At 39.7% G+C, this 12,882-nt stretch overlaps 1 protein-coding gene across 1 annotated transcript in view; it reads left to right on the plus strand.

Annotated features, from left to right (window-relative positions):
* TTC29 (tetratricopeptide repeat domain 29) overlaps positions 1–12,882 on the plus strand; it is a 258,377-nt gene that overhangs the window by 136,846 nt on the left and 108,649 nt on the right. Inside the window, exon 8 of the mRNA XM_052654935.1 lies at positions 6,156–6,279. Within this exon, the coding sequence (XP_052510895.1) occupies positions 6,156–6,279 (124 nt within the window). The remainder of the gene's footprint in view (positions 1–6,155; positions 6,280–12,882) is intronic.

A 12,882-nucleotide genomic window follows, 5' to 3' on the forward strand; every position in this document is an offset into this window, starting at 1 on the left:
GACCAGATGCCATGATCTTAATTTTCTGAATGTTCTCCTTTCCCAATTTGGAACCAGTCTGTTGTTCCATGTCCAGTTCTAACTGTTGTTTCTTGACCTGCATACAGATTTCTCAAGAGGCAGGTCAAATGTTCTGGTATTCCCATTTCTTTAAGAATTTTCCGCAGTTTGTTGTGATCCACACAGTCAAAGGTTTGGGGTAGTCAACAGAGCAAAAGTAGGTGTTTTTCTAGGACTCTCTTGCTTTTTCGATGATCCAGTGGATGCTGGCAATTTGACCTCTGATTTCTCTGCCTTTTCTAAAACCAACTTGAACATCTGGAAGTTCACGATTCAAGTACTGTTGAAGCCTGGCCTGGAGAATTTTGAGCATTACTTTGCTAGCATGTGAGATGAGTGCAATTGTGTGGTAGTTTGAACAGTCTTTGGCATTGCTTTTCTTTGGGATTGGAATGAAAAGTGACCGCTTCCAGTCCTGTGGCCACTGCTGAGTTTTCCAAATTTGCTGGCATATTGAGAGCAGCACTTTCACAGCATCATCTTTTAGGATCTGAAATAGCTCAGCTGGAATTCCATCACCTCCACTAGCTTTGTTCGTAGTGATGCTTCCTAAGGTCCACTTGACTTAGCACTTCAGGATGTCTTGCTCTAGGTGAATGATCACACCATCATGGTTATCTGGGTCATGAAGATCTTTTTTGTACAGTTTTTCTGTGTATTATTGCCATCTCTTATTAGTATCTTCTTCTTCTGTTAGGTCTGTACTGTTTCTGTCCTTTATTGTGCCCATCTTTGCATGAAATGTTCCCTTGATATATCTAATTTTCTTGAAGAGATCTCCAGTCTTTCCCATTCTATTGCTTTCCTCTATTTCTTTGAATTGATCACGGAGGAAGGCTTTCTTATCTCTCCTTGCTATTCTTTGGAACTCTGCGTTCAAATGGGTATATTTTTCCTTTTCTCCTTTGCCTTTCACTTCTCTTCTTTTCTCAACTCTTTGTAAGGCCCTACTTGAGACAACCATTTTGCCTTTTTGCATTTATTTTTCTTGGGGATGGTTTTGATCCCTTTCTCATGTACAGTGTCACCAACCCCTGCCCATAGTTCTTCAGGCACTCTATCAGATCTAATCCCTCGAATCTATTTCTCAGTTCCACTGTATAATCATAAGGGATTTGATTTAGGTCACATCTGAATGGTCTAGGGATTTTCCCTATTTTCTCCTATTTCAGTCTGAATTTGGCAATAAGGAGTTCATGATCTGAGCCATAGGCAGCCCCCCGTCTTGTTTTTGCTGACTGTATAGAGCTTCTCCATCTTTGGCTGCAAAGAATATAATCAATCTGACTTTGGTTTTGATCATCTGGTGATGTCCTTGTGTAGAGTCTTCTCTTGTGTTGTTGGTGTTTGCTATAACCGGTGTGTTTTCTTGGCAAAACTCTGTTAGGTGACTTTAGTGAAGCAGATTTCACTGCTGAGGGACACTTGCAAAAACAAACTACCATTCACCCATTATAAACTTTTTAAATGTTTTTTTTTTTTTGTATCAGCTTTATTGAGATATAATTCCTATACCATACGATTCACCCCTCTCTTTTGACATTAAAGACTAGTTTTATTAAATGTTTAGTATAGATCAAAGACTGTGGATTAATGATATGCAGTTTTTCCTCAGAGCTGCTGTGTTTATTTCCATATAGATCACAGAAAAATAGCATTTAGATAAACTAGCTCATTTTAGTCAATGTTTCAAGGCAGGTTGACATTTTTTCCAAGGTGAATAAGAGTTCTAATCTTAGATGATTCCTCCTTGGTATAAACATAATTTTCTAACTCATTTTAATTGATTTGTAAAGAAGCCAAACAAATTTAATTTTCCTAATGGTGATGCTAACACACATATCCCATTATATAATAATGGGATTATTTTATGAAAATTCTAAATATATGAAATGTTTTTGCATTAACTTATTTATTCCATATATGACCATTTCTGGTGTGACAGATCTCAAGGCCTTACCACTAATAATCAAATATTATCTTTTACATTACCTTGTCAAGAAGTGCTTTTCCAACTATTTATTACATATAGTAATAGCTCATCAATTATTGATTATAAACACTCATGGAAGAAATGATTCTACAGTGAGTTCTATTTGTTCAGAGATTTGGGTGAATGTTAGATTTTGCTCTTTTAACTGCAACCAGGAAAATGAAGGCCATTTTGCAAATGAATGTGTAAAGTGAGAACAGTTAATATTTTGATGCCCAACATACAAATGGAACAGTGTTGGGTATTTCATCGCTTTATGGCTATACACACATGACATAAACAGAAACATGAAAAATTGGGTAAGTTAACTTTTGCATAAAATTAAGTTGAGTCAATTCAGATAGAGATTTGCTAGAACCATAAATAATTAGACCAGTTTTAGAGTTGTTTGATCTCATTATGTCCTAGTCGTTTCATGTATATACATATAAATTCAATGTGAATTTTACACTTCCTAGACATTTTTAATCAAAAAGTCATTAATCAGTGAACTAACTGAATTCGTTACACTGAACAAGTAGCTTTATTTTCAGATTTTACTGAATCTAACATTCTTCCTATTGGACTACACATTGTACAATAAAAATATTCCAACTAAACTGTGACATAATGCTTTCTTTTTGCTTAAAATTTGTATTTTACACTTAATAAGAGAGCTGTTTTAGACTCATTCACAATAAGTATTTTTACAATGATTCTTGAGAATTCTTGTAAAAAGAAACTATAAACAAAGTAAATTCATATTCCTTGAACATCTTTGCATTCGAAGTCCAATACTTCTGAATCACCATTAAACTCAACTTGTCACCATTTTTTTCTCATCCTTATCTTTTTTATGTCATCAAGAACATTGGTGCTATGTAGCCTTTCTTCAAATAGGGCTCCAGTGTCCCCTGCTTTCAGTATTTCTTCCAAGTCATGGGTTACCAATCTACCAGTCTTGAAACTGGTACTTTCTTATCTTCCAGGATTTCAGAAAACAATCAGTCCTCATATTTCTTTCTGAAATTATCATTAAGTAGTTGTCAACAGAAGGATCAAGGCATTACGATCATGAGTCATGTCAAAAGACATGGACAAGTTCAGTAACAACTATGACTTGACCACTCCTGTCTATGAAAAACTATAAGATGTCACCTGTTCTCAGGGAGGGATCTCAATTTAGGGAATGTTAAAATATGGGAAAGTGTGTGTTTTAGAATCAATGAAATATGGTTTCAATATTGCTGAATTTTTCTATAGTTGTAATAATTAAAAAAGTTGTTAGTAAAACTTCTCCATATGCCATATTTGATACCACCCTATCTGGATCTCCTCTGAGTAAATCTTTGCCGTATAAACATAAAGAAATGCCCTTCTTGGGCTTTCTTGGTGGGTCAGATGGTAAAGAGTCTGCCTGCAATACGGGAGACCTGGGTTCAATACTTGGGTTGGGAAGACCCCCCTGGGGAAGGAAATGGCGACCCACTCCAGTATTCTTGCCTGGAGAGTTCCATGGATAGAGGACCCTGGTGGGCTACATTCAATGGGGTTGCAAAGAGTTGGACATGTCTGAGTGACAAACACATTTTCATGCAAGATCGCAAAACAAGCTCCGAGTTTCAGAATTTCATTTTGTTATTTATTAAGGGTCAGAGCACAGATGCTCACTGGTAACTGCTGACCTGTGAAAGCAAAGATAGGTGGTTCTAGGAATTCAGAGACAATCAGGAGTAGGGGTTTTCCTTTGTTATGCTCCTTTGAGGAATACAATGACGGTGTTTCCTGTTACTTTAAAAACCTCTAAATTTTGGATTTTGTCACTTCAATAAAAAATTTCAATATTTCTGAGTGATTTAACAATGGGATTGTGTATCATCTTAGATTCGTCATTCTTTTTTAGGGATTGACCCCAAAAATGTCAGATATTCAAAAGATATTAAATTTTTTCAGGATGCTTAATTTGGAGTCATTAGTTTGAAATCAGTTCTGGCCTTGTGTGTAATCTTATGCCTGTAAATCTTTATGGCTGTGAATCAGCAGTCTTTGAGTCAGCAGTCTTTGAATCAGCAGTTAAATGTCCCTTGAGTTGTTAAAGGTAGCTTCAGCTACATCTATTAAAAAATGCTCACAGCATATGATACCTTGGATGGAGCTGTTTACACAAATTAATGTCTTTTTCATTGGTTGCTCAAGGATTTTTCACCTTTGTTCTTGATCTCATGGACCCCCAAGTGTTCTTCGCATAAGACATCACTACAACTAGCTCTTCAAAGAAAAGACCTGTCTCTTTAGACTGACTTTCAAATAATTGGCTCTTTTAAAGAGATTTTTAGACCCTTTCCATTTGTTGTTTAGTCGCTTAGTTGTGTCCGACTTTGGCGATCCCGTGGCTTGTAGCCTGTCAGGCTCCTCTGTCCATGGGATTTCCCAGGCAAGAATAGTTGGAGTGGGTTCTCCAGGGGATCTTCCCAACACAGGGATCGAACCCACTTGGCAGGCAAATTCTTTACCACTGAACCACCAGGGAAGCTCCTTTCCACTTGCTATTATCCTTTACTGTTTAGCTCTTACTCATTGGAGAAGGCGATGGCACCCCACTCCAGTACTCTTGCCTGGAAAATCCCATGGACGGAGGAGCCTGGTAGGCTGCAGTCCATGGTGTCGCTAAGAGTCGGACATGACTGAACGACTTCACTTTGACTTTTCACTTTCATGCACTGGAGAAGGAAATGGCAACCCACTCCAGTGTTCTTGCCTGGAGAATCCCAGGGACAGAGGAGCCTAGTGGGCTGCCATCTGTGGGGTCGCACAGAGTCGGACACGACTGAAGCGACTTAGCAGCAGCAGCAGCAACAGTAGCAACAGTCTCCAACATCTCAGTGACTTATGAAAATTAGGTCTTATTTCTTGTTTATATAAATTCTTGCCATTTGCCAGAAGCTTATACCAGGAGCCAGGCTCCTTCCATCTCCGGGATTTATCTTTCCTTTCTTGAATCCTGGTTAAGAGATTTAACAATCCTCTATTTTCATTATATTTTTTCTAATACCTCCAGCAAATATTTTATGAATCACATATGCCTCCCTCTCAAAGAATTGGTTTCATTTGCAAAGGAATGCATAAATTTTCAACCTTTTTAGAGGTTTTATTTTTTAAAAAAATATAACAGCTTTACTGAGATGTAATTCATATGGCATAGATTTTACATGTAAATTTTAGGATTTGGTAGTTCTTAGTATGTTCACAGAGTTGTGCAACCATCACCACTACTTAATTTCAGATCATTTTATTCGCTTCAAAAAGAAATCCACACCTGTTAGCAGCCACACCCAGTTCCCTACCCGAGACCCCCTCCCCGCCTCCACTGCCCCAGTGTCTGGTAACTATTAACTTGCTTTCTATCATTGTTGTGTTAGCTGCTCAGTCATGTCTGACTCTTCAGGACCCCATGGATTGTAGCCTGCCAGGTTCTTGTCCATGGAACTCTTCAGCGAGTGGGTAGCCACTGTAGATTCGCATTTCTGGACATTTCACGTAGATGGAATCATATCATATGTGGGGATTTTTTGTGTGTAACTGGCTTCTCGCATTTAGTATGTTTATCCATGTTGCAGGATGTATCACTACTTCATTCTTTTTTATGGCTGAATAACATTCTGTGGTATGAATATAGCACATTTCGCTTATCCCTTCAATTGATAGACATTTGGATTGTTTCCACTTCTTAGCTATTATCATGATTATTGATAAGAACATTTATGTACAAGTTTTTGGGTGAATGTGTGTTTTCGTTTCTCTTGGGTATATACATAGGAGTGTGATTCTTGGGTCATATGGTAACTATTACACTTTTTGAAGAATTGACAAGTTGTTTTTCCAAGCAATGACACCATTTTACAATCCTACCAGTAATCCATAAGTTTAAAGGCTCATGTTCTAACTCACTGTACACTCTATCAAAGATGAGCTACATGTTTTTAAAATTTACACCCTACATTTCATTATCATATCGGGATATCCTGTCTTAACACTTTCTAAAGCAAAGACACAAAGAAATCTTCTCTTAATGTGGTATTAAATGAGATGAGACTTTCATGGTTTCTTTTTCTTTTTTTTCTAGCCAAGGACAGATGGCAGAAGCAGTCAAATACTTGAAAAAAGTTATGAAAATTGCAAGAAACAACTTTCAAAACCTGGATTTTGTGAGAGCAAGTACAATGCTTGGGGACATCTACAACGAAAAAGTGAGCATACTGTGTTTCTTTGCATAATTTTAAACTTCTGTTTTTATTTGATCCTCATCTTCCCATAGTATATTGTCCAGAATAGCCCCAGGAAAGCAGGACTTAGTCAATGCAGAAGGCAGTGGCTGGGAAGGGAAATGCCTGTTACTTCTTCCTCTTCTAGGTTGTTGTTGCTGCTGTTCAGCTGCTCACCCGTGTTCAACCCTTTGTGACCCCATGGACTGCAGCACACCCAGTTTCCCTTTCCTTCACTATCTCTCGGAGTTTGCTCAAACTCAAGTCTGTTCAATCAGTGATGCTGTCTAACCATCTCACCTTTGCCGCCCCCTTCTCCTTTTGCTTTCGATCTTTCCCCGCAGCAAGGTCTTTTCCAATAAGCTGGCTCTTCACATCAGGTGGCCAAAGTAATGGAGCTTCAGCTTCAGTGTCAGTCCTTCCCATCAATATTCAGAGTTGATTTCCTTTAGGATTGACTGGTTGGATCTCCTTGCAGTCCAAGGGACTCTCAAGAGTCTCCTCCAGCACCACAATTCAAAAGCATCAATTCTTTGGCACTCACCCTTCTTTATGGTCCAACTCTCTCCAGTATGACTACTGAAAAAACCGTAGCTTTGACTATGTAGACCTTTGTAATAAGCAAAGTGATGTCTCTGCTTTTTAATACACTATCTAGGTTTGTCATAGCTTTCCTTCCAAGGAACAAATGTCTTAATTTCGTGACTGCAGTTGTCGTCTGCAGTGATTTTGGAGCCCAAGAAAATAAAATCTGTTACTATTTCCACCTTTTCCCATTCTGTTTGCCATGAGGTGTTGGGACCAGATGCCATGATCTTTGTTTTTTGAATGTTGGGTTTTAAGCCAGCTTCTTCACTCTCCTCTTTCACCATCTTCAAGAGGCTCTTTATTTCCTCCTCATTTTCTGCCATTAGAGTGGTATCATCTGCATATCTGAGATTGTTGATATTTCTGCCAGCAATGTTGGGTTGCTGGATGAAACCCAGATCAGATTGGGTTTCATCCAGCCCAGCATTTCACATGATGCCCTCTGCATAGAAGTTAAATGACCAGGGTGACAATGTACATCCTTGTCATACTCCTTCCCTAATTTTGAACCAGTCAGTGGTCCCATGTCTGCTTCTAACTGTTGCTCTCACATAGTATCACACAGTTACCTTTTTGCCAAGCTCAGAATGCTGGAGTAACCTACCCCAGCTCACCAAGCTTCTAGGTGGCAGTGGTATTCAAACTCATCCACTGAACCACTGCATTTGCCATGTCAATGATTTTAATCATTTCGGAATTATTTAGACTTTTTATTAAGAAAGTAAGAGTCTGAAATCAATTTGAATGAATAAAATAACCATATGTAGTTTCTACAGTGGGAAACATGCATCTCATTTCTTTTTACACCCTTCTCTCTTGCTCACCCTGGCTCATTGGCCTTCTCCCTGTCCTCTCATTCAGAAATAATGTTTTGTGCCCTTTCTTCTTGGCTGTCACCCTTTCTCCTCTCCTCCTTCTTCACCCACCTTGCTTGCCTCTCGCCGGCCCCATCTTTCTGGAACCACTCTGGCCCCTGTGGCCGTCCTCTCCCTCGCCCACTTGCTTGCCTCTTGCCGGCCCCATCTTTCTGGAACCACTCTGGCCCCTGTGGCCGTCCTCTTCCTCACCCACTTGCTTGCCTCTTGCCAGCCCTGTCTTTATGAAACCACTCTGGCCCCTGTGGCCGTCCTCTCCCTCGCCCACTTGCTTGCCTCTTGCCGGCCCCATCTTTCTGGAACCACTCTGGCCCCTGTGGCCGTCCTCTTCCTCACCCATTTGCTTGCCTCTTGCCAGCCCTGTCTTTATGAAACCACTCTGGCCCCTATGGCCGTCCTCTCCCTTGCCCACTTGCTTGCCTTCCGCCGGCCCTGTCTTTCTGGAACCACTCTGGCCCCTGTGGCCGTCCTCTCCCTCTCCCCACTTGCTTGCCTCTTGCCGGCCCCATCTTTCTGGAACCACTCTGGCCCCTATGGCCGTCCTCTCCCTCGCCCACTTGCTTGCCTTCTGCCGGCCCTGTCTTTCTGGAACCACTCTGGCCCCCGTGGCTGTCCTCTCCCTCTCCCCACTTTGTTGCCCCTCTTTGTGCTCCCACCCATGTGTCACCCCCAGGGTTCTCTCTCTGATGGATGCCTGCCCCCCCAGTCTCTGTGTTCTGCTCTCTGCCTCTGGTGACCCTGTATTACTGATTTTGTATTTCCTTTTATGTACTTTTTCAGGATATAGTGATGAAAACAAGAGTCAACACTTATGCCTTTGTGCAGCTCACCATCTAATGGGCAAGCTTATCCTAGGGTGGCAGAATTGACATTCCTAATAAATATGTGTAGTCTTTTGGGGGGGATGGAGAAGATTGTGGACAGTTTTCTTGAAAGTCTTTATTGAATTTGTTATAATAATGCTTTGTTTTAGGTTTTAAGACTGAGAGGCATGTGGGATCTTAGTTCCCTGACCAGGGATCAAACCCACACCCCCTGCATTGGAAGGCAAAGTCTTAACCACTGGACCCCCAGAGAAGTCCCAAAATATGTGTAGTCTTACCTTTTTAAAAGGATCGTCCTTCAAAAGGGAGGTGCAAAAAGCACAAATCGTTTCACCCTCCTACCAAACAATACCCAGAATACAGTTATGTGTTTTTTTAACTATAACGTGGACATAGAATATCAGCCTGTATTTTCCCAATCACAGAAAGCATAAGGAAGGTAAAAGGCATAAACATATCTGAGGGGTAATATTTTTGTAAGGGCTTCCCAGGTGGCACTAGTGGTAAAGAACCCGCCTGCCAATGCAGGAGACGTAAGAGATGCGGGTTCAGTCCCTGGGTCAGGAAGATCCCCTGGAGGAGGGCATAGCAACCCACTCCACTACTGTTGCCTGGAAAATCCCATGGACAGAGGAGCCTGGTGGGCTACAGTCCATAGGGCTGCACAGAGTTGGACACAACTGAAGCAATTTAGCATGCATGCCATATTTTTATACTCACATTTTCTTAATTTTTTACCAAGAGTATCTTATCCACATGTACTTTATTCTCTGATTAGTAATTTTTGAAGAAGAATTTAATATCTAAAGCTAGAAATGAATAATATCCAAAGGCTGTGTCAAGTACAAAAGTTAATATTTTTTACCAGTGTATCCCTATTCTGTTATAAAATTTGGAGGATTATAGGTATCATGCTCTCTTCAAATATGCATACCTTCAATGATACAAGTAGATTCATATGCCTTTGTGATTGCTTTTATCTTAATGTAGTAAATAGTCACAGCGTAATATTGAGAACGTAATACTTTAATGTTTTTATGACATCACAGACTTCAAGACAAAGCTTCGAAACTAAAATTATTAATGTTATGCTCCATTTTTGTGCAGTTTTGTGATTCTCTGCTGGTATTTTCTCAAGTCAGAAAATCTACTGATGACTTCTCAGGCTGAGTCTGAGATGTTAAATCATTACTCTAAATTATTACTCTAAAAGTATGATTTGAAAATGTATAGCTAAGTGGATTAGAACTAAGTGATAGTTATTTTTTCTTCTCCTTGTCTTTTTGCAGCATCCTAAATTTCCTCCTACTCCTAAAAAGCCATTTCCTAGAAAAAGCATCAATCATTATTAGCATTATTTCATTAAAAACATTATTTCATATATCTGCTACTCAGTTGCTTAGAAATGTTTCCTAATTGTATTAAATGCCTTTGTTCCAGTTATCCTACCCAAACAATTTCACAAGCTATTTGGAACACACACTATCTATTAATGTTAAGCTTTTTCTTGAATAAAACTATAGCAGGACAGAGGAACTATACCAACTTTTGCCCACCTGACTTTGAATCTGCCCTTAGATGTTTCTTAACTGTGACCTTGGGCAAGTTAATTCTTTCATCCTCCGTTTCCTCATCTTTCATATATCAGTAACAAGACACCTTGAAGACTGGTTATCTGAGGATGAGAAATTTAAAAATATGTACATGGTTCCTGGCATATATTGGATACACAGTAGCATTTAACTTAGTTTCTCAAACTCAGGTCTCCCTCCTTCATGTAGGCTCATTCTCACTGCCTATTTGACATCTTCACTTAGATCTCTTAAAATATAACCTATTAAAAACTGAACTCAACTCATCCATCTTTCTCCCTAAATTCTGTTTCTCTCTCTACTTAGTGTTTAAGCAGGATGGAATACTATTCAGGCATTCTGTAGGCAAACTTCTCTTCTCAATCTGTGAGCTCTTCTTTTCTGACCTCAGATAGGCCCATGGCTTTAAATACCATCCAAATGTATATCTCCAACTCTGATCTCGCCTTGGGACTCAGGACGTGTGAAGCCAGCTGTCCCCCAAGCATCTCTCCCTGGATGTCTCCTAATAGACATCTCAGATTTGTATGTTTCCTCCCTCCCTTGACCTACCTCTCCCAAGGCTCCCACATTTCAATAAATGACAACCATTATCCATCAGCTCCACTGCTCCAGCCATTCGTTTGGGTAGTCTTGATTCTTCTTTCCCTTCCTGCTTTGTATCCAATCCAGAAGCAAACCCTGACCTTCCTGCCACCAAAACACACCTCAAATCCACCCTCCTCTCTCCAGATGACCCACATCTGGTTCGGACACTATGTTTTGTCATGTGTACTATTGAAGTAAGCTCTGAACCTCTTTCGCCATTTCTCCTCCATCTAATCCAGTCTGCACACAGAAGCCCAAGTAATTGTTTCAAAATGTGAATAAAATTGCTTCCCAGGTGCACTAGGGCTAAAGAACCTGCCTGCCAATGCAGGAGATGTAAAAGATGTGTGTTCAATACTTGGATCAGGAAGTTCCCCTGGCGAAGGACATGGCAACCCACTCCATATTCTTTCCTGGAGAATCCCATGGACAGAGGAGCCTGGGGGGCTACAGTCCATGGGGTCACGAAAGGTCGGACACTACTGAAGTGACTTAGCACGCACTCACGTAAATAAAATCATGATATTTCTTGTATTAAAACATTTCCATTGCTTCTCAGGCTACTGGGAACATAAATATAAATCCTCACCCTGACTAGAAAGTCTGTATGAGATGCATTATCTCCCCCACCCCCAGTCTCTGATTTCGTTGCCTTCCTCTTTCCTTATCCTCTCCACCACAGGCAAAGAGACTTTCAAGGAGTTCTTCAAATATGCTGAGCTGATTTCTACCTGAGGACATTTGCCTTAGCCAGGATGCTTTGTGTGGACAGCTCCCCAAGCAGAACTTCACATGGCTGGCTTCTTGTCACTCAGAACTCAGCTAAATGCCACATCTTCAGAGAGGTCTTCCCTGGGGCAGCCTAATAAAAGTAGCCACCAGCTCACCCTTTCGTGTGACTAGAGTTTGCCATGCAGCACTTATCATCATTTTCTTGTTTATGATGTTTTTCTTCTCCTTGTTGAATGTTTCTAGAATGGGAGCTTAATGAAAACAGAGAACAGGCCTGCCCTTTTTAAATTTCTTTCCAATTTCTAGAAGAGAACCTGGCACAGAGTTCAAAATATTTTTGTGAACAAAAATACGTGAGTTCATTGAATTGATCCATAAATTTGTAACCAATTTTATAGTAGTTGAGAGTAAGTAGTCCCTTTTAAAATTCCAAGCTTCTGCTTCATTTTTGTCCAGTATTTTGACATTTTGAAAAATCGCACTGAATCTTTAAAAGCAACTCTAACAGTGCTGATCCTTGTCAGTCTACCTTTTAAGGACCTCTATAAACAGCCCTCGTCATACCTTTTCTGGCTCTATATTATTCATGAAATATATTCTAATTGTATTTTTTTTCAATATTTATTTAATTTATTTGGCTGCACCAGGTCTTAGTTTGCAACATGTGGGATCTTTAGCTACGGCATCTGAATTCTTTGTTGTGGCATGTGGAATCGAGTTCCCAGCCAGGGATCGAATCCAGTCCCCCTGCCCTGGGAACACAAAGCGTTAGCTATTGGATGACCAGGGAAGTCCCTCTGATTGTATTCTTAACAGTAATTTCCAAGAAATAATATTATTTATAAGACCACAATTATAATATTAAACTCTATTTGGAAATATACAGTTTCCTCTAATTATTATAGTGCTATTATAATTAAAGTTAACACATCTTAAAAACATCCTAATTAATTTACCTTTTGCTATATAATGATAGAAGATGGACCACCCATCCCACCCTCCTGATGTGACTGGTTTTTAATGCAAAATATACCATCAATGTAAAGAAGTCAGATGAGAATATTTTAGGGAAAATAAATAGATATGGACCCTTTATGAGATCTTTTATCCTCTAATGAGGTCAGAGCATAATCACATAATTAAAACAATGGTAGTTCCAACAGTAACATGGTAAGGAAAATATGTAAGAAATGATTCCTCCTTTGTACTAAAAAAATGCCCATTTACTTTGAGCTTGCTCACTGGACAGAGTGATGACAATTTAGACACTAAGAAGGATCACAATAATGCATGAAAATTCTCTTATAGTGTAATAATGTAAGTTTTGTTTCAAGGTCTATGATGTCATCAAGATCCTGTCCTGAAATTGTGCACTAAATGCTTGTTACT

The sequence above is a fragment of the Budorcas taxicolor genome, chromosome 17, assembly GCF_023091745.1.
Source record: "Budorcas taxicolor isolate Tak-1 chromosome 17, Takin1.1, whole genome shotgun sequence".
In the NCBI taxonomy this organism is placed as follows: Eukaryota; Metazoa; Chordata; class Mammalia; order Artiodactyla; family Bovidae; genus Budorcas; species Budorcas taxicolor.